This window comes from Tursiops truncatus, chromosome X (genome assembly GCF_011762595.2).
Source record: "Tursiops truncatus isolate mTurTru1 chromosome X, mTurTru1.mat.Y, whole genome shotgun sequence".
NCBI lineage: Eukaryota > Metazoa > Chordata > Mammalia > Artiodactyla > Delphinidae > Tursiops > Tursiops truncatus.
Window position 1 is genome coordinate 11,796,091 of NC_047055.1, and position 21,719 is coordinate 11,817,809.

Here is a 21,719-nt window from a genome sequence, read left to right on the forward strand (position 1 = left end):
TGCGCGGGCTTCTCATTGTGGTGGCTTCTACTGCTGCAGAGCACAGACTCTAGGCGTGGGCTTCAGTAGTTGTGGCATGTGGGCTCAGTAGTTGTGGCTCACGGATTCTAGAGCATAGGCTCAGTAGTTGTGGCACACGGGCTTAGTTGCTCCGCGGCACGTGGGATCATCCCGGACCAGACCAGGGCTTGAACCCGTGTCCCCTGTATTGGCAGGCAGATTCTTAACCTCTGCGCCTGGTGGAGACCTTTGAATTTCTTCAACTTGCTGATGGCCGTGATAGAGATGCTGATATAACAGCTTCAAATTTTTTTTTCTTTCTTTTCTTAGTATTAGACGAGGAAGTGACTCTTCCTTCTCATCATTCCCCTCCTGCTAGATCCCTGAATTGCTGATCAACCAATTGATCCCAGAAGCAATTTGCTCCCCTCCTTCCCAAGCATGAACTGATGAATCCGGTGCCCTAGTGGGTGTTCTGCCTATTTCCCATGGTGAGATTTCTGAGGGGTTGAGGTAGAAGGTGGGAAAGAGCAAGGGGGGTGATAGAGAAGAAGGGCTTCCAAGGGGCTTGCACGGAAATAGGGCAGCAGGACTGAAATGGTCAAGGAACATTTTCCCTTCCCTTTCCGAGACAGTACAAATTATATCTAGTCAAGATGGTAATAGGGACAGAAGACTGCTTCCTCTGAACTCCTGCCTGCAGGAGCCTGGGGCTTCTACTGCAGTCAGCTGATGCACCACAAGAGTTGGTGTTATATACCAAGAGGTCTGACAGTTTAGACAGGAGGAAGTTAGTTTTTGCAGTTCTGTTTATGGAACTGGCCAAATGAAAATGCTGGGTGATGGTCCACTTTTCATAGCCAGTGACAACAGCTTTCTACAACACCTGGGTTTCTTTTGGAAGCTGTGAAGAGGCACTGAAAAGAACAAAAATAATTTCTTCTTATCTAAAAAAAACACCTCACAAAGGAAAGAAATTCTAAAGGATGGGTGTGTGAGAGTAACTCTAATTCAGGTTGAATTTGGATATGGAAATAAATTACCTTGCACAAATTTCATGTTTTGCTGAGCATATTTATGTGGAATTGCAGTTTTATAGTCAAGCAAATTAATCTGGACCCAAGAGTATAGGTGTTGTGATGAAATAAATTAGGAGGACAGAGAGATGGTGAAATTACAATAACAAATGAAAATATGACCAACAATACTGCTATATCTTGGGAGATCCTAAAAGCCTTGCTTTTAAGCTGGGCAACGTGGCAACGGCATGTGAGAAAATACACAATGATGTGTGAGAGAATACTGAAAAACAATTTCCAGTTCTCTAAATTTTTTTAAGTTGATCTGTTTGAATCTATAAGCTAAGTACATTTTTTCCATTCATTTAACAAAATTGAATATGGAAAGATATTACTTATTATTTATTAGTAAGCACTTGCATCCCCAAATGTCTAAACTCATTTTCTATTACCAATTTTATTGATAAGGATGTATTTTATTGATAAGGATTCTAGACTTATACCTAGAACAAATGGCAATACGCTCTTCCACCCCCAAATTCCAGTCAGTGTCTAGAATAGTGCCTGCCACATAGTAGGTGTTCAACAATTAGTGAATTAAATTACGTTAGTCGTTCTGCTCAATAAAAGGAAAGCCAGAAAATATACTTTTTCTATTGGAAAATAAATCTTTGAAAGAGTAGAGAGCAAAACCTTAGATCCATTTTGCCAATAAAATAAAATATCCTAATATCTGACTAACAGACATCTAACATAAATCTTAAAAATCACTAGATACAGCCTTAAGTGTGAGTAAACACAAGGAACCATCATAGGGAAAGAACTGGAAACGCACGGTTTTACTTCTTGGCAATTAGGACAGTTTGGGAACATACCTTAAGTCTCCTGCGTTTGCACTTCGGTGAGGATGGGTACTCGTGGCTCACACTATCAAGTGCAAACGTCTAGGGTGTTTCTGAAGATCCTTTTGGGTTTGAGCTCCTCCGGGCCGTGCCCGCCCACACATGCTGGGCGTCTGCCAAGACGGTGTGTTCTTTTTCTTAGATTGTCCGGCACTTCCTCACCGACCTCTCCCTCCACCCTGGATTTTGCCCACTGCGCTCCTTCTAAAGCCTTCTCATATTGTAGGGTCCAGTTTAACCTCCAGCGCTTTCGAGAACGCTTCCCAGACCCCCTTTTCAGATTTACTAGCGCTCTCAGCACTTGGCACCTCTAGTCTAGCAGCCATACTTCTAACCTGTTGTTTTGGCACGTGGTTAGCCCTGACCAGAGCGCGACACCTCCCCCCACTCTGGGGAAGTCTTTTAAGAAGTCGCCGTGTCCAGCCCTTAACACAGCCTGGTGCAAAGAAAATGCCCAGGAAAGGTCTGTTGAAATGAATCTAAACCCCAGAGGGGAAAAGGAGAAGCGCTTGCGCCCAGCAGTAAAGGCCCTTCACGACCCAAGGGTAGGCCCGCGGTGTAGCTGGCCCCTGTCCCCAGCGGCACACTGGCAGGAGAAGGTGACACGGTAGTGGCTCGTGGAGATGCCCCTGAACTTCCTTTACTTATTTCTTCTTTACTTTTTCAGAGGAATCTGAACGTTCTGCTCCAACAGCCTCGGGGCACGCCGTAAAGGGCGGTGCAAACCGGGCGACGTGGGTTGGGACGGCCAGTCTCGTGGCAATTCTAGCCTCGGCTTTCATATGTAATGTTTAAAGTTTCGCAAATTCCAGTTCTAAACTAGGAGCCGAGGGTGGAGAGCGTTTCCCGGTGCACAATTTTTCGCGTCCTAGGGAAGGCTCCGGGCATTCGGGGCTTTGCCTCACGTATCCCTTTCACATTTCCCACCGCAGGGAATCTACCGAGCGCTCCTGGCCTCCACTTCCAGCCCGAGCGGAGAACCGCGGTTCGGCCCAGCGGTCTCAGCCGCTTCCTCCTTCAACCCTCTGGGCAAATCCCGTGCGGGCGTGTGGGGGAGCTCCCAGCCCGCAGTACTAGGAGGAATAGGGGCGCGGCGGGACTACAACTCCCAGGCTGCTCTGGGAGAAGCGAGGGGGTGGGGACGAGAGGGAGGAGTTTGGGGAAGGGGGGTTGTCAGGGAAATCCCGCCCCGCTGCATAGCAGCAACGACACAAAGCCTGACTTTACAACCTAATAGAGAAAGTGGAAGTGAGACGGTTTAGGTGGGGAGACAGGACGAGAGAAAGAACCAGAGGAGGGAAAGCCGCGTAGGTGGGAGCGGAGCGAAGCAAGGGTAGTGGGGAGACCCGCGCCTTTCCAGATGAGGAGGGGGCGGCTTTCATAACTAATCCCCCCGCCCGCGCCCCGCCCCGCTCCGCCCCGCCCGCGCTGGGGTCTCTACAGCGCCCTGCCGGTCCCGGCTCCTCGCGCAGACCCCGGCTCCGCCCCGCCGGGAAGCGGGGAGCCCGGCTGTCTGGCGGGTTTGGGGGGGGCCGGCAGGCTGCACCGTGGCTCCCCAGCCCGGGTGCGAGACGAAAGCGCCGGGCGGGCGACGCGGCTGCCGCGGACTGAGGAGGGGCTGCGAGCGAAGCGGCGCGGCGGACGAGTTAGGGCCGGGGCAGGGCAGGCTGTGGCTCCCGCCCAAGCCAGGGGAGTAGTTTCGGGCTGAGGCGAGGTGAGGCGCGGGGCGCCTCGGGAGGGTCCCCGGTGGCCGCGAGCGGGGCGGAAGCACGCGGGCTGGCCGCAGGGAGGGCGGGCTGTGGCTCCGCGCCGGGGAAGAGTGCAGACGGCGGGGTGCCGAACCTGGCGCTGGTGGAGAGATCGGGGCGGCCCCCCTCCCTGCAGGAGGAGCCTAGCGCTCCTCCGCCATCCCTTCCCTGCGCGCTCGGCTCGCTTTCTCCGCGGGCTGCTGCGGGAGCGGCGGGGCGGCGGAGCTGGGGGAACGGCGGGGCCGCCGTCCCCGGGACGGGCGGGGCGGGGGCGGGCGGTGAGTGAGGCGGGCGGGGGCCGCGGGTGCGAGGGCGCCTGGGGGCGGGGGGAGTGAGGAGAGCCGCTGAGGGCGGGCGGGTGGCGGGGCAGCCAGCCTCGCCGTCCGTTTCGCGCCGCCGGCCCACGCCGCAGTGTGTGTTGTGGACGGCACCTTCTCAGACAGCCCAGTAGAGCCCAGCTCGGCGCCCGGCAGCCTTCGACGCGATGTTCCGCCGGAGCTTTAACCGTTTTGTAAGTACACTCCCTGCGGCTCCACGCGTGCCGGTTTGCTTGCTCGCCGGCCCCTTCGTCCGGTCCCTCAGAACAATTTTCTGAGGGGATGACTCCATCTCTGGGAGACACCACCACCACCCGTTTTTACATTTTAACTGAAACACGCTGCACAGGCGGCCAGGGTGGGAAGGCAGGTAGGGCTCTCGGAGCAGCCCCCCACCCCGCCCCCGACCCCGGACAATTTGTCCGGAGCTTCCCGGGGCTGTTACAGACCCTACCTCGGACGGGGGGCCACCCTCGGGCTGGATGGGGAGGGACCCGTGGAGGGACCGACCCAGGGGCCCCTCGGTTTGCCAATTAGTCGAAGATGGCGTTTTATTATCTGGGAGGTTGCTTTCTTTTGTTTCCTTTGCCACGAGCACATGGAGGTAAACCTAGACCTGTCACCGTGGCCCAAAAAGGACCTGGGGGCTGAAGGGTGAGAGGCTGGGGCCGGCCTCAGCCTTGCCCGGGGCTCGGCCGGCTGCTGACCCGAGGCCGGGCAAACTTTGGAGACCCAGCCTAAGCCTCTCACCTTGAGGGTATAATAAAAGCGAGGGTGATCGTCAGGGTGGGTCGGGTGGAGGTGGAGACGCGAGGAGGCTGCGCCGCCGCTGCCGAGCGCCGGGTCTGAAGCCTCGCCGAGCCCCGAACACCCCAGACATTGACCCAGGGGAGAAGGAAGGGAGCTGCGGCTGGACTCCTCCGTCCACGTTGACCCCCTTCCATAACCCCAGAAAAGGGAATTTCATTGCCGAGGGAGTTTGGCACCGGGACAAGCGATTTCTGGCTACTGACTTTTTTGAGTAATCTGTTTACTCCTGGAGGGTACCTTAAGAATGGAGTAAAACCGGGACCATTTACTTCTATACTGCTATTTGTAGCAACTTCCTTAATTGCAAGATGAGGTGGCGGGAATAGGATTTTATTTCTGCCAATGATGTGAAAGAAAGGGTTCGTATGTAAATTTTCATTTTTCTGTCCTTAGGAAAAATGGTTGAGCGCTGTGAGCGCCCACCCCCCCCTTCCAATGTCTGTTTGAGAACTTGTCGGTTTGGCTCTTTTCCTGCGATTATTCCAAATCGAAGCGTTGCTAGCATTTTTCATGCGTCGGATGAATTTACTCTCATGTTTTTCTGCGCTTGAAACTTTCCCAAATGTACCCTGGCTAAATGAAATAATTGTACATCCCATTTTAGAATATTATTATCACAGTAGTGCTATGTTAATGTTTTTCTAAATGTTTACCTCACCCAGAAGCCGTGTCTTATGAAATTGGAGCAGGTTTACCTGTGGCACAGAGCAGTAGAGGTTGTGCATATCAGGATTTTGAAATCCGTAGGAATTGGATTGTACTGGATGCTTTGCTAAAGCAAGTGACTGAAATTGGTTTCTCACATTTAGCCTGAGAAGGTAAAAGAGCATTGTACTTCATAGTTCTATTTCACATAGATTCTTGTGATCCTGGAGTGTTGTTTGGGGGTGACAAAAAGGGAAAGGTGACAAAGAGGACTAATTGTAATATTTGGGAAAAGAATAATCTTTTCAATGGCTCTCTTTTACTGGAAAACAACTGGCCTCTGGTTCATAATAAATTCATTAGCTCAAAATTGAGATCATTTGAAACCAAACAACCCAAGTATCAGTCTAAAAGCCCCCTTTGCTTTTCTTTTGCTTAGCGTGATCTGCGTTTTATGAGTCTAGTAATGAAGCAGTGCTGGCCCAGGAAGCTAGGGCATGCAGCAGAATTTGCAGCAGTTGTTGAGGTGCCAGCCTGCAGGTTTGAGGCTAGTACTTTGCATCCCCGTCCAAGATCTCTGCAGAGAATCACTTACGCTCACACTGAAAAGAGCTTTGACCTCATTGTTTCGGCTGGAATGCCCAGCTGCTCACATTTTCCTGCGCAGCCAGGACTATGGTTAAGTCTCCAGCATTTGTACCAGTGCAGTAAATTGAAAGCTTGTCAGGAGTTGTATCTGATCCCTAGGCCTAGGCCAAGGAATTAATCTGCAAACCCTTGGACTGAATGTGAAACATGCTATCAAATACTCATTGCTAAAGAATGACTTCAAAAAAAATTTTTGGTGGTGGGGGGGGGCGGCAAATTGTAGCTCCCCTAATCAGTGAGCCAAGCACTGTCCTCATCTTTAGCCTGGTAGAGATTAAGGGGCACTCCCATTTACATCACTAGAAGGATACAGTTAAAGATTTAGGTTGGCCTTGGCCTTGCACAGCAATGTACATGTAGTCTAAGTTGTGTGCTTTTATATTTCAGAGATGGGGCTGTGAATTCCTTTCAGAATTGTGTGTTTGTGTGTGTGTGTACCTGTATGTATGTGAAATTGACTTTGAATGTGATGTAAATTACAGTGGTGTTGCTTATAGTTCTTGGTCACTGAAAACTAGATATTAAGTGTTAGGACAGGGCTTTACATTTTAAGCCTGACATGGGAAGTAGTATCAACTTCTATGGCTCAGTAGTGTTTGCTGAATCGTCTAAAAAATGCCAATTATTTCCCCAGGTTCTGCAGTTTCAAGCTAAACGAAGTAGTGATTCATTGTATTTTTTAAAGACATGGCCTTGACGTCTTTGCCATTAAAAATTGTGTTCTTTCCTTTCTGATGAATTAGGACTTTCCTTTTGACAGTTTTGAGGTAGAAAGAAATTGGTGGATTTGGTGTAGGATTTTCGGATTAAGGTATGTAGGGGGTGTCTTAAAAGATTTAAGAATTGGATGTCTACAAGTACAATAAAAGCACCGCCTGTTCCCAGTCAACATCTCCATTCTCCATAAATACAATAAATAAATAATAGTTGTTTTGTCTATACAATTTATTTCCTTTAAAAGCATGTGTTTTTTTTTTTTTTTTTTTGCAGTACGTGGGCCTCTCACTGTTGTGGCCTCTCCCGTTGCGGAGCACAGGCTCCGGACGCGCAGGCTCAGCGGCCATGGCTCACGGGATCTTCCCAGACCGGGGCACGAACCCGTGTCCCCTGCATCGGCAGGCGGACTCTCAACCACTGCGCCACCAGGGAAGCCCGTGTTTTTTTTTTTTAGAAGGTTTTTTTTTTTTTTTTTGGCTGCGTTGGGTTTTCATTGCTGCGCGAGGGCTTTCTCTAGTTGCGGCGAGCAGGGGCTATCTTCGTTGCGATGCGCGGGCTTCTCATTGCGGTGGCTTCTCTTGTTGCGGAGCACGGGCTCTAGGCGCACCGGCTTCAGTAGTTGTGGCTTGCGGGCTCTAGAGCACAGACTCAGTAGTTGTGGCGAACGGACTGGGCTTAGTTGCTCCGCGGCATGTGGGATCTTCCTGGACCAGGGCTCAAACCCGTGTCCCCTGCATTGGCAGGCGGATTCTTGACCACTGCGCCACCAGGGAAGTCCCTAAAAGCATGTTTAATTGGAAGTCTGGGCTAGTTGAGACTTAAGGGTCAGGGACTTTTATGTTATTTTGTCTTTTACCCTTCATAACATTCCTGGTGATTACAATAGCATTTTCACATGGGTTTAAAGGTTTAATGAGAGTCTAAACAATGAGAATTCCCCCCATTTAAGTTAGTAAATTATTTCATGCTAATGATTCAAAATAAAACATTCCTTGATAAAGTAGATCAGGGGGCTTGGCCAAGTGGATGCGGTCTAATTAGCTTGTCAGAGACTGATATTAAACGGATATGAATTTCTGGATCATTGACATACAGAAGCTTAAGTTTTGAGTTGAAATACTGGAAAAAAATTATATCTCAGATTCTAGAAGCTCTTAAACTGCTTTGGTTCCATAAATCATGCAGCATATAGTAATGATATCACATAGAAAATTTTATATCTGTCAAAAGAGGCCCAGGACTGGAAAGAAATTAGACTGCATAAGGTATAATGAAAATTCAAAATAAGACCAAAAATATTCAAAATAGGTAGCCAGTTTACTACTTTGAGTCTGATCTCGGGTGGCCTCGGCCTACAGCGGCTTGAAGCAGGATTTAGGTTCCCCTGCCAGAGATTGAAGTGAGGTCACGGCAGTGAGAGCGCTGAATCCTAGCCACTAGACCACCAGGGCTAGTGGCCAGTGACAAGGACCTGGCCCGTCGGCTTTGTAGAAATGAATTCCCAAAAAGAGACGGAAAGTAGTAAAACAAGTGTTTACTAGGAGGAAAGAGGGCTCAGAGAGAGTTGTGCCCTCGTGGTAGTTTGAATCACTTATATGGGGTGTTTCTTCCAGGTTTCCCTTGGCCAATCATCCTCCTTTGCCTGATTCTTTTTTTTTTTTTAATGAATTTAATTTATTTATTTATTTAGCCACACCGCACGGCATGTGGGATCTTAGTTCCCCAACCAGGGATCAAACCTGTGCCTCCTGCAGTGGAAGCGTGAGTCTAAACCACTTGACCGCCAGGGAAGTCCCATGACTTTGCCTGGTTCTGAGTCCGTATTTGGTTTATCTCAGGGTCCGCCGATGTGTGTGCATGCATCTCTTAGCCAAGATGGATCCCAGCACAGAGGCCTATGGGTGGGTTGACATCACCTAGTGTGCGGTGGCGCCCCCTCCCTTTTGACCTCCAAGGAGCCTTTCTGTGTAGTCAGGAAGGTCTTCTTAATCCGGAGAATGAGGAATATGTAGTCTCTTTATCTTTTCTCTGGGCAGGGCTCAGCTCCTCTCTGTTCTCGGTATTCTCTTTGTCTGGGAGTATCTGTCCACAGGGGACAAACTCCAGCTGCTCAGTCTGGGGCCCATCTCTCTCCTGCCTCAAGTCCAAGGCAAGGCCAGTCTAGTGAAGCAATATATGAAGGCAATTAATAAAATTCAGGTAATTTTTTTTTTTAGGAGCAAGGTTTTTTGTTTTCTCCTTGAATTATCATTATCAGGGTAATTAGACTTTTTTTCTCTGTTTCACCTTACTGAAATCCTTGGCCTGACTTTGCTGAGCATGGAAAATATTGATGAGTTTATTTTATTGTGTTTAGAAATTTATCTAAATGTATGTATTGCAATATTTTTGCATTTACACAAGCATTACAAATAGCCTATGTGCATCTTGGCTCCTACCAGGTAGTTCATACGTGGCTGGGTTTAACAGGTGAATTTGTCCCTACTAAAAGCAACCTTTTATTATCATATTATATTGTAATTTCCTTTTAACTTATGTGGTACCTTACATTAGTCTTCCTCCGCTGGGAGAGAACCAACCCCTAATGCCCTAGGGAATCCATTGTTTGTAATACTCATCTCCTCTGCGTGCATCTTGAGATGAGGAATTATAGTTGAGAAAGACTGCCCTAGACTGTGAAAGCTGCTGGGGGCAAGGACAGTTGGCACAGTGCCTGGTGCATAGTAGGTGTTTGATAAATATTTGAATGAACAATTTTTATATGTTTCACATAAATAATAGCTTCCAGTTATAGACAGTGATATTTATAGTAAATTCTTCCTTATGAAGAACGATAAAAGAATGAGGAGTTCGGGCTTCCCCGGTGGCGCAGAGGTTGAGGGTCCGCCTGCCGATGCGGGGGACACGGGTTCGTGCCCCGGTCCGGGAAGATCCCACATGCCGCGGAGCGGCTGGGCCCATGAGCCATGGCCACTGAGCCCGCACATCCGGAGCCTGTGCTCCGCAACGGGAGAGGCCACAACAGGGAGAGGCCTGCGTACCGCAAAAAAAAAAAAAAAAAAAGAAAAGAATGATGAGTTCTAGTTAATTGGGTGTGATATTTGTGATTTATAATAACAAATATATGTATATTTTGTCTTTGTTTCTGGCCCAGAGCTCCTAAAACCCTCTGAATTTCCAACACTGAGAGCAATAAAGGTGTCTTTTATTATGTTAATTAGGTGAATTGGAAAAGCACCTCAAGTTGGGGGCTGGTTACCAGAGGAACCAACCCTTTGATTAGAGGGTTGGAACTTTCAGTCCCACTCCCCTGATTTCTGGGGAAGGGAGAGGGCCTGGCGATTGAGTTTAATCACCAGTGGCCAATGGGTTAGTCAATCATGCCTATGTAATGAAGCCTCCACAAAACCCCAAAAAGACAGGGTTTGGAGAGCTTCCAGGTTGGTGAACTCGTGGAGATTTTGGGGACAGTGGCGCGCCTGGAGAGGGCATGGAAACTCTGCGCCCTTTTCCCATTCCTTGCCCTATGCATCTTCTCTGTTTGGCAGTTCCTTTTATAATGAACCGTTAATCTAGTAAGTAAAATGTTTCTCTGAGTTTTGTGAGCCTCTCTAGCAAAATAATCAAACCAAAGGAGGAAGTTTTGGGAACCTGATCTATAGCCAGTCGGTCAGAAGTACAGGTAGCAACCTGGCCTTGAGGCTGGTGTCTGAAACCCCAGGCGGGGGTTGTTGGAACCCCCAGTTTGTAGTCAGTTGGTCAGAAATACAGGTGATCACCTGGCCTTGCTACTGGTATCTGAAGTGGCGGGGAGGGGATGGTTATGGGGGTAGTCTTGTAGGATTGAGTGCTTAACCTGGGGTAGCTGATGCTGCCTCTGGGTAGATAGTGTCAGAATTGAGGTGAATTATGGGACACCCAGCTGGTGTCTGAGAATTGCTTGTTGGTGTAGGGACCACCCCCGACATAGGAACTATGATCAGAACCTAAACATTGGGGTCTACTATATACTGATTACCAATTTTTAAAGTATTAGAATAAGTCTATCTAACGACAAAACTATACTGACCATCTCTTAGATGATTACACCATCTTATGATCTTGGAGAGCATTATTTCATTCAACAAATATTCACTGAGCATCTGTTATGTACTGGGCACTGTGGTGGGCCCTGGGACACATTGGTGAGCCAGACAAACTCCCTGTCTTCCTGAGATTAATGTCATTACATACACGGCTCAGAGGACACAGTGACTGCTCCACGCAACTTGAGTTTTTGTGAATTAGTTACTGTTGTGTACTTACTTGCCATTTGCCTTTCTACCAGAAATAAAGTGAGCAATCTCAGATGTTTTCTGGTTGTCTGGATTTCAGATGAAAAGGAATTTGTTGCATTTGACACCTTCAATATGACCTATACATGGCAAACTGCTTTTTTGCAAATAGATGTTAGTCCTATCCTGTGTAAAGTGGGAAACCTATTTAGAAATGAATCACTATTACTTGAAATAAATATTAAATAACCTGAACACAAGTTTTTTCCTTTTTTTTCCTGATCTGGCTTTTACTGATTAAGCAACATAAAACTCTGAATCTTCTAAATACCTTCTATAAGGGTTTACCGTTTGCTCCTTCTGTTTATGATTATTGTTCGTAATTCAAACCTTTAGTGGGTAATATTGAGTGCGTACAAATCAGGTAGCTTCCAGTGCTCTTAGTGAGCTTTTAGCAGAGGTGAGATTTGAGCAGGTAAAGCTGGCCATTTTCATATTGATGGAACTGTCCAAATGAGCAGCTGGGCAGTGGGTTCTGGGAGGTAAAGGATGGCCAGTGGGCCCTGGGAGAACCATAACTAACATCCCTGTGTCTGGATGATGTGCAGAGAACTAGCCCATGAGTGAATTCAAATACTGGTTTGTTGAGTGATGGAAAAAAAATCATTAAAGCTGACTGCTTGTCTAACCTGGTTGATCAGTTCTCCCAAAGAGGTGAAAGCGTGGGACACAAAATAAAAACACTTTTTTTTTCCCCTCAAGGTGGTGGGGTTTCCTCTACATCTAGTGCTTTATATGGAATAATCTTTTGCATCTGGAATTCTTGAGATTGGGAGGAATTTTCAGGTTGGGAGGAGTGAGGTTCGAGCCTTCCACAAGTGAAGTAGGTGCTGTTTTCAAGTTTATTTCCGTTCACTTAACACTTACCTTCCTGGCCTGGGATAAAGGTAGATCAGTGGTGATTGTTAAACAAACATTAGCACGACTGCAGCATATGTTAACACTACCGCAGTTTAATGATGAATGAGTAATCAGCACTGCAGATATGGGCGAAGGGTGCCCTGTGCCAGCACACTGGCAGACAACCCCTCAATTACTGCCGTGTATGGAGGGATTGCTGGTTCGGCTGACTTCTTGATTATCTGAGGTTTATAGATAATGTTGGACCGTGGATATCCAGATTTGGGAGGTTAATATGTATTTGTGAAATACAGATTGTCATCAGTTTTTTTGCCCCATATTTATTTAATAGAATATGGGAGGATTGGTGAAGACTACCCTGTTCAAGCAGATGCCGTGTATTTTTTTAGACTCCTCCATTATATGCTGTCTTAAAGCATTACGGTGGCTGTATTTTCCCAGTCTCTTTTTCATGTCGGTATTGAAAAAATCAGCAGGTTTTTTTTGGGGGGTGGCTGCATCGGGTGTTAGTTGCAATACGCGGTTGGGCAGGGGAGCTTTGTTGCGGCATGCGTTATCTTTTGTTGCACCGCCGGCTCTTCCTTGTGGTGCGCAGGCTCCTCTCTAGTTGTGGTGTGCGGGTTTTTTCTCTCTAGTTGTGGCGCGTGGGTTCCAGAGGGCATAGGCTCTGTAGTTTGCGGCATGAGGACTCTCTTGTTGAGACGCGCAAGCTCAGTAGTTGTGGCTCGCGGGCTTAGTTGCCCCTCGGCATGTGGGATCTTAGTTCCCTGATGACCAGCGATCGAACCTGTGTCCCCTGCATTGGAAGGCAGATTCTTTACCACTGGACCACCAGGAAGGTCCCCCCAGAGGAGTTTTCTTGATAACGATTATGCCTTTAGCACAAACCCAATTCCCCAGATAACAACTGTGTCTGTGTCAAGGGTACCAACCTTGTAAGCAGACCTTTTTAAGAATAGCAGTCACAGACTTACCTGGTGGCATAGTGATTAAGAATCCACCTGCCAGTGCGGGGGACGTGGGTTTGAGCCCTGGTCTGGGGAGATCCCACATGCTGCGGAGCTACTAATCCCGAGTGCCACAACTACTGAGCCTGTGCTCTCGAGCCCGCAAGCCACAGCTACTGAGCCCGTGTGTCACAACTACTGAACTCCGTACACAGCATTGAAGACCCAACACAGCCATAAATAAATAAATAAATAAATTTATTTATTTTTTAAAAAAGAATAGCAGTCAGTCTCAGACCTGCTCTGTTAACTTTTTCCTACATGTTGTTAGGAAATCCTGGTATTTTTCAGTGAATGGAAGTGACTTGTCCTCGGTCATTAAGCTAATCAAGCAGCAGAACTGAGTCTGAGACTCCCAGCAATCACCACCTTTTTTTCATTGCTGCACATACCATGCTTCTGGATTATGGGTCATTCCTTTTCATATTGTTGAATGCATTCACTATTTGTCACTTGCAGCAGAAGAGCAGCCTGCCGGTGGTAAATTGATGCACCCAGTGGGGGAGCCAGGAAGTATTGATGTTTCTGCCAGTTTAGCGTCAACACTTGCTGGTTTCCTCTCTGGAGCATCACAGAGTTCGTGGATTTTCATTTTTTCTGACTTTGGTACTTTCATCACCGCCCCCACTCCTCCTTGTTCCATCCAATTACCCATAGTCCCAACACTCACTTGCATCATTAATTCATTCCATTCTATACATGGCTAGGTGTTAGCTCATAGGCAGCTGATTTTAAAAGTCCTTTTGGGTAACATAATTCCAAAGAGCGGGCATACTGAAGAGTATTTAGTTAAGGATGATTATATAGGAAAAGTTGCCAAAAGGAAAACAAAATTCTTGGGCTAATGAATGAATTTTATGGAAATATTTATAAATACTGTTTAACTTCAGGATTGTTCTTTGAGTTCTATGGTCATGGAAAACCCCAGAGATATCTCTCTGGTTATTCTTAAGTTTCAGCCTTTTTTTGAAAACTGTTATCAAAAAGGAAAATTAATAATTCTTTTATGTTTTTGGACAAAGAGTAAATCAGGAAACCATACTGGAAGATGCAGTAATCCTGCAGATCAACGGGGAGCAGAAGCCAGGAGGGAACTGTCACAAATAAGTAACAGCTGGGTAGAGCAGATTATGTAAGTTACACCTGTTGTGTAAGCAGTTGGGGCTGTTCTTTAAGCTTCACAATTAATGTCGTTTGCAGTAATATGGATTAAGGGATCTATAATATAGTGCACAATTTACTTTGGCTTCTTTTCTGAAAACATCCATATGAATCAAAAGCTTCTTTTGAACACTCCTGCCCTGCTTGGTTGCTATAGAGGTATGTAAGGCACAGCCTTGCTCTCCAGTAGCTTGCAGTCTATTAGAGATAGAAGACCACACACAGGGCCAACCTCCTCACAAGGCAGTAGGTCATCACTGCTCTCTTCTTGAAGGCACACACAGTAAGTGCCGCAGGCATTCAGAGGAGGGCACCAAATCTCTGGAAGCAGTGGGTGGAGGAGGAGGGATTTGTAGAGGAGGTAGCATGTGAACGAGGTGGTAGGGAACCCAAGGAATTGAAGTTTATGGGATTCTAGGGATCGGCAACCTCATTACAGGAGGAGGCATTTACCTGAGCAATCAAGCCGAGTTATTGCTTATGGCACTTAGAGCAGGGGAACCAGTCAATTTAGAGGACTTAGGTTCCAACTCTAAATGTAGCAGAGAGACAGAAACCTTAATCTTCAATGGCTTATGTTTGCCGTGGTGAAATTTAGACTTTTAGAAAGGGAGCAATGAAAGCAGACGTAAGGTGGCTTTCGTTTCCACAGTAATTGCTATAGGAATCTCCCAGTAGACACTCTTTTCTGAAATCCATAATTCCAGTGGTGGTGGCCCTCAATCTTCTGATTTCGATACAGGAACTGGGATGGAATAAACATTTGGGGTAATATTTCATGACCCTGTTTCATGTAATATCATATGACTGTTTATTTAGTTGTCCTGCTTACATAATAAGTACACACTTTCAGAAACTTTTACTACATGGGGACAATGCGGTAGTTTATTATCTTGAGTACTGGTGGTCATTGTAAAAAGCCGGGGATCAGGCCTTTGTCCAGGAGCACATTCTTTATAGTAACACTACTGTTTCCCTGTCACTAAACAACATGCCTCTTAATAGACATTCAGACTTGACCTTCATTGTGCCTTACCAGAACATGAATTGCGTCTTATTCCCACATAACCAATTCATCACCACAAGCTGTTGATGCCACTTTGCTTTATCATCATGACTGCCACTCTAGTGCAAGTCATCAGCATCCCTTCTCTTTCATATTTGTTCCTCCTCCAGTCTTCTGTCTTTGAATAAATGACACCATCCTCTACCCAGTAGCTCAAGCTAGAAACCTAGCAGTCATCCTTAATAGCCCCTTTCCCTTTATCTCCTACATCTAATCTCAGCAAATCCAATAGGTTCTGTTTCTGAAAGAGCTCTCAAATCCATCCACTTCTCTGCTTTCCCTACCACCATCCAAGTCCAAGCTACCACTGTCACTTATCCGGACCATTGCAATAGATAATCTCATCTACTCCCGCATGCTCCAGTCCATCCTCCACACAGCATCAGAGGGATCTTTTACAGATTCATATCTGAAAGCCTTCAGTGACTTTCCACTACACTCTGGATAAAGACCTGACCAGTATCAGCTTGCACTCTTCCTCACTTTTTTTCTTTCACTTTTTAAAATTGAGATATAATTCACATGACAAAAAATTTGCCATTTTAAAGTTTACAGGTAAGTGGTTTTTAGTATATTCATTATGTTGTGCAACCATCACCACAGTCTAATTCCAGGATATTTGCATCACCCCCAAAAGAAACCCTGTACCTATTAGCTGTTAGTCCCAATCCCTCTCCTCAGCCCCGGCAACCACCAATCTGCAGATCTGTGGATTTGCCTATTCTGGGCCTTTCATGTAAATCGACTCTATATGCAATATGTGCTCTTTTGTGATTGACTTATTTTCATTTAGCATGTTTTCAGGGTTTATCCGTGTCATAGCATGTGTTAGTACTTCATTCCTTTTTATGACTCAGTAAAAGTCTATAGGTCTTTATGCCATTTATGCCAGTACTGTGCTGTTTTGATTACCATAGTTTTGTAATAAGTTGAAGTCAGAAAGTATGAGGCCTCCAACTTTGTTCTTTTTCAAGATTGTTTTGGCTATCCAGGATCTCCTGAGATTTTTTGTGGATTTTAGGATGGATTTTTCTGTTACTGCAAAAAGTCTTCCTCACTTTTTACCTTACATTTGCCAAAGGACCTTTGTATATACCATTTCCCTTGTCTGGTAAACTTCTCTATTTTAGTCAGTTGCCTGAACTCTTACTCATCTCTCAGGGATCGGCTTAATTATCACTTCCCCAAGGAAGCTGTCCCGTATCCTTCCCTCAGACAATGGCAGGTTCCCAGGTTCTCATAGCACTATGAACCTTTCTTTTATATTCTTTATCACAGTTGACTTTACGTTGGCATATTATATTTTTTTGCTACTTACATAGTATCAAGCTTTCCCCTATGTAGTAAATTCCATGAAGGTAAGAACCATTTTTGCTTATTGCTTATCGCTAATGCTTCAGTGCCTGACATGTAGTATATGCTCAATAAATATTTGCTGACTGAATGAAATTTGATTCCTATCTGTATTTTTAATCTTATTTCCCATTTATAATCATAGAGTTTGGGAGCTTGACTGAGAGGTCAAATTGTTCAGTCTTTAGGCATCACTGTTGTGTTCAGTTAAAAAAAAAGATCTCTACTCATATTTTAGAAATGAAGTCATTTCCTCTAGCATGCTGTGTTTTGAATACATACAATATAATATCTCTTTTTCATTATTTTTAAGTATTTAATGGTCTCTGATGTACTTAATGAATAACTTTATATTTATGAGCATCACTGTTGTACACACATTTACAACATTGACTTTCTTGAAGTTTGCTATTATACTTTAAAAGTACTCACTTCGGGAATTCCCTGGTGGTCCAATGGTTAGGACTTGACGCTTTCACTGCCAGGGCCCAGGTTCAATCCCTGGTCAGGGAACTAAGATCCCACAAGCCCTGCGCTGAGGCCAAAATAATAATAATAATACATACATACAATAAAAGTACTTCACTATAAATAAGAAATGACGTATTTACTGATTAAAGTGCTTGTTTCATTTTGTAAGTCTTGATAACTTTTTAGTCTAGCTATTTTACAAATACTTGTTTTTTAAATTTAAAAAATGGTTATATAGAGGAGTAAGTACTTTCAATGTTACTGTTTTTGTGAGTTTATTGCAGTTTTGCTGGGTACCAGATAGTCAGAAATGATAGTGGTAAGGGTCTCATTTAAGCCCTTAATACATGAAGATGGAAATAATCTTTTTATTTTACATGGATCAAAATTCAAAATGAGTTTTCTTTTTTATCTTTTTTTTTTTTTCATTTTACCTTCAGTGTAAGCATTTGTGTTCTGTTAGGCTGTGTACAAAAATAACTATTCCATTCAGTGCCTTGAATTACTGATCTATGACTCCATTGATACTCTGCAGGTTTATGGAATTGTTTTAGTTGTAAATTGTCTTTGCCTTCTTACCATTATAATAACAGCTAAAACCAGAGTAGTAAATTCCTGACACTGTTTTAAGTGCTTTATAAGCATTAATTCATTATACACATTTGCTTATTGTATTAGTCAGGGTTCTCCAAAGAAACAACCAACAGGGTCTTTGTGTGTGTGTAAATACCTATATATTTATTATTTTAATATTATTTACATGTAGGGACTTCCCTGGTGGTGCAGTGGTTAAGAATCCGCCTGCCAATGCAGGGGACACAGGTTCGAGCCCTGGTCTGGGAAGATCCCACATGCCGGGAGCAACTAAGCCCGTGTGCCACAACTACTAATGGTTAATATTATTTATTTATTTTTAATTAATTTATTTAATTAATTTATTTTTGGCTGTATTGGGTCTTTGTTGCTGCACGCGGGCTTTCTCTAGTTGTGGCGAGCTTGGGCTACTCTTCGTAGCGGTGCACAGGCTTCTCATTGTGGTGGCTTCTCTTGTTGCGGAGCAGGGCTCTAGGCACGCAGGCTTCAGTAGTTGTGGCACATGGGCTCAGTAGTTGTGTCTCGCGGGCTCTAGAGCTCAGGCTCAGTAGTTGTGGCGCACGGGCTTAGTTGCTCCACGGCATGTGGGATCTTCCCAGACCAGGGCTTGAACCCGTGTTCTCAACCGCTGCACCACCAGGGAAGCCCAGTTAATATTATTTACATGTAAATATTTAAATAAATTTCTTCATATATATATATATGTATACACATATTTACACACACACACATACATACACATATAAAGAAACTTGCAAGGAATTGGCTTACAAGGTTTGCAAGGAATTGGCTCACATGATTATGGAGGCTGAGAAGTCCCAAGACCTGGAGTCAGCAAGCTGGAGACCAGGAGACCAATGGTGAAGTTCCAGTCTGAGTGGGACGGCCAGAGAACCTGGAGAGCTGATGGTATAAGTTCCAGTCCAAAGGCTAGTGTTACGCTTGATACCCAGGAGGAGCCAGTGCTTCAGTTCAAGTCCTGAGGCCAGTTAAACCAGTGTCCCAGCTTAAAGGCCATTAGGCAGGAGGAGTTGCCTCTTACTCCAAGGAAGGTCAGCCTTTCTTCCTTCCTTCCTTTCTTTCTTTCTTTCTTCCTTCCTTTTTTGGCTGTGTTGGGTCCTTGTTGCTGCATGCAGGCTTTCTCTAGTTGCGTCGAGCAGGGGCTACTCTTTGTTGTGGTGCGCAGGCTTCTCATTGCAGTGGCTTCTCGTTGCAGAGCACGGGTTCTAGGCACATGGGCTCTATAGTGCAGGCTCAGTATTTGTGGCGCACGGGCTTAGTTGCTTCGCGGCATGTGGGATCTTTCCGGACCAGGGATCGAACCTGTGTCCCCTGCACTGGCAGGCGGATTCTTAACCACCGCGCCACCAGGGAAGTCTCGGTCTTTTTGTTTTATTTAGGACTTCAACTGGTTGAATGAGGTCCACTCACATTATTGAGGGCAATTTGCTTTACTCTGTTTACCAATTCAGATGTTAATCTCATCCAGGAATACCCTCACAGACAAACCCAGAATGTCTGACCAAATATCTGGTCAGTATGTGGCACAGTCAAGATGACACATAAAATTAACCATCACACTTATGTCCTAGAATCATGTGAAGATGAATGAACAAATATAAACTGTGTATAGACCAGGAATGGAAGATTTTACCATAAGTAACTGTAGTCTGCTAACCTTACCATCTGTAAAATGAAGGGTTTCGACTGCTACATGGTCTGTAAGGCTCATTGAAGTCCTAGAAGTGGTAAAAGATCTTAGGGACCTTTTAATTGTCCAGCCTCTTCATTTTACAGCTGAAGAAATGTACAGAAAGAGGGCAAATGGCTTGTCCAAGATTATTCAGTGAATGCGAGTTCAGAAATAGGAATTCCAGGCTCAGCTCTGTAGCGTATGTCCTCAGTTTCCTCTTTGAACTGCAAGGGCTCCTGGGTCATCAATATTTAAGTTCTCTCCCAGCTTTATAATTTCGTATAAATGTTTAGGCTTCATAGTCTAGCAGTGGAATTTTTTGACTATTTTCTTTTCTTTTTTTAATTAATTTTTATTGGAGTATAGTTGATTTTTGACTTTTTTTTTTTTTTTGGCGGCACACGGGCCTCTCACTGTTGCCTCTCCCGCCGCGGAGCACAGGCTCCGGACGCGCAGGCTCAGTCAGCGGCCATGGCTCACAGGCCCAGCCGCTCCGCGGCTTGACTATTTTCTATTGGGTTGTTTATCTCTGTTACTCTTTGGGTCTTCATCTGTCTCTTTTTTTTTTTTTGTAAGGAGGGAGGAAGGGAGGGAGGTCTCCATCTCTTGGTTGCTCATTTGACTATACTCTACCCCGAATTTCATTTCTCCTTTAACAGTAATGAGTGTGAACTAAATTGTCTGTACTTCGGATGGAAATAACGACAGACTTTAATGGGCTTTTAAAAGTGGTTGTAGTTTTCGTTTTACACTGACCTGAGTGATTGGGGGATCAAATGTAGACGCATGCCTCTGTTAGTACTGTGTTCTAGAAATGAACTTAACTCTGATTAACCTCTTAGCTAACAGCTCTAATGGAGGAGAGCGTTTTTGGTGGTACTGAAATACGATGGGCAGGCTTCCTGGGGAGCAGCAGCACTGTCTGTGCCAGTGGCCACCTGACGTTAGTTCCCAAAGACACTCTTACTCATCTCTACTCCTGAACACCGTTAGCTGCACAATGGTAGATAGAGAGGCAGCACTTGGGTTGGCTGAGTCACAGCTGCTAGGACACAGTAGGGGCAATAAGAAGAAAATTCATATGTACATATTTGAGAACCAGTTTGATGAAAAGTGTCGGTAGAATATATATCCGTGTTTTGAAATGTGAAGCAGTGTAATTAAAATATTGTGCAAATTTAGACGTACTAATCAAACATACTAATGAAGGCAGTTTAATCAAAGTGAAATCAAACCAAAAGACATACTAATGGATTTATAGAATCCATGTTTGGAATTAATATTTTACATAGTCATGAAATTCATGTTGTATCAACAAATGTCTCTTTTGTTCCTAATATATACCTAGCGTTGTGGAAGTTTTTTGAGGTATGGGACTGGAAACTTCTCTGTTATGGTGCCTCCACTAACCAGCACTGTAGCCTTAGGAAAATCACTTCGTTTTTAAATACATTGTTTTACAAATGTAATATTCAGTGCATATAGAAGGACACGTGTTAAATATATGCATAATAAAATGACCACTCACGTACCTGCACCCCAACTTCAGAATTAAACCATTACCAATATAATTCTACCTGTGTGCTCCTTTCTTATCTCATCCCCGTCTCCCCACAACCCTGTAACTATTAACCTTATTTCTGTGAATCATTCTGTTGCTTTAAAAAATAGTTTTAACACATATATATGCAAATTTAGATAATATATTAGTTTTCTTGAGCTTATAGAAATAGTATACTGGGTTTTTATTCTTATTCAATATTAAATTGCTAAGATTCTTCATAAGGTGTTTTTTTTTTTTTTTTTTTTTCTGCGGTTCGCGGGCCTCTCACTGTTGTGGCCTCTCCCGCTGTGGAGCACAGGCTCCGGACGCGCAGGCTCAGCGGCCATGGCTCATGGGCCCAGCCGCTCAGTGGCATGTGGGATCCTCCCGGACCGGGGCACGAACCCGTGTCCCCTGCATCGGCAGGCAGACTCTCAACCACTGCGCCACCAGGGAAGCCCACTTCATAAGGTTTTATGTAGCTATAGTTGATTCATTGTCACTGCTGAATAATATTTTACTTTGGGAATATACTAGAATTTACCCATTCTTCTGTCAATGGACCTATAGGTTATTTGCAGGGTTTTTTTTTTTTCTGTATGACCAGAAAATGTGTCTTTTAGTGTATATTTATATGTATAAAAATTCTTCTGTCAATGGACCTATAGGTTATTTGCAGGGTTTTTTTTTTTTCTGTATGACCAGAAAATGTGTCTTTTAGTGTATATTTATAAAAGGGGTTCCCCCCCAGTGCGTGTAGGATACACATATACATATACAAACACACACTCAGGCATATGTATAGGAAAACAAATACACATAACAACTCT

The 21,719-nt window shown here is 44.9% G+C and overlaps 1 protein-coding gene across 11 annotated transcripts in view; it reads left to right on the forward strand.

Moving 5' to 3' along the window:
• Window positions 1-3,182: 3,182 nt before the first annotated feature.
• ATP11C (ATPase phospholipid transporting 11C (ATP11C blood group)) overlaps window positions 3,183-21,719 on the forward strand; it is a 167,516-nt gene continuing 148,979 nt past the window's right edge. For 5 of the 11 annotated variants that reach the window (XM_033849257.2, XM_073799388.1, XM_073799389.1 and 2 more), the window contains exon 1: window positions 3,990-4,180. In XM_033849257.2, the coding sequence (XP_033705148.1) occupies window positions 4,154-4,180 (27 nt within the window). In that variant the 5' untranslated portion in view covers window positions 3,990-4,153. Of the gene's footprint in view, window positions 3,636-3,987; window positions 4,181-21,719 lie in introns of those variants that run through there. The other 6 variants (XM_033849253.2, XM_033849252.2, XM_073799387.1 and 3 more) reach the window with 4 other exon arrangements.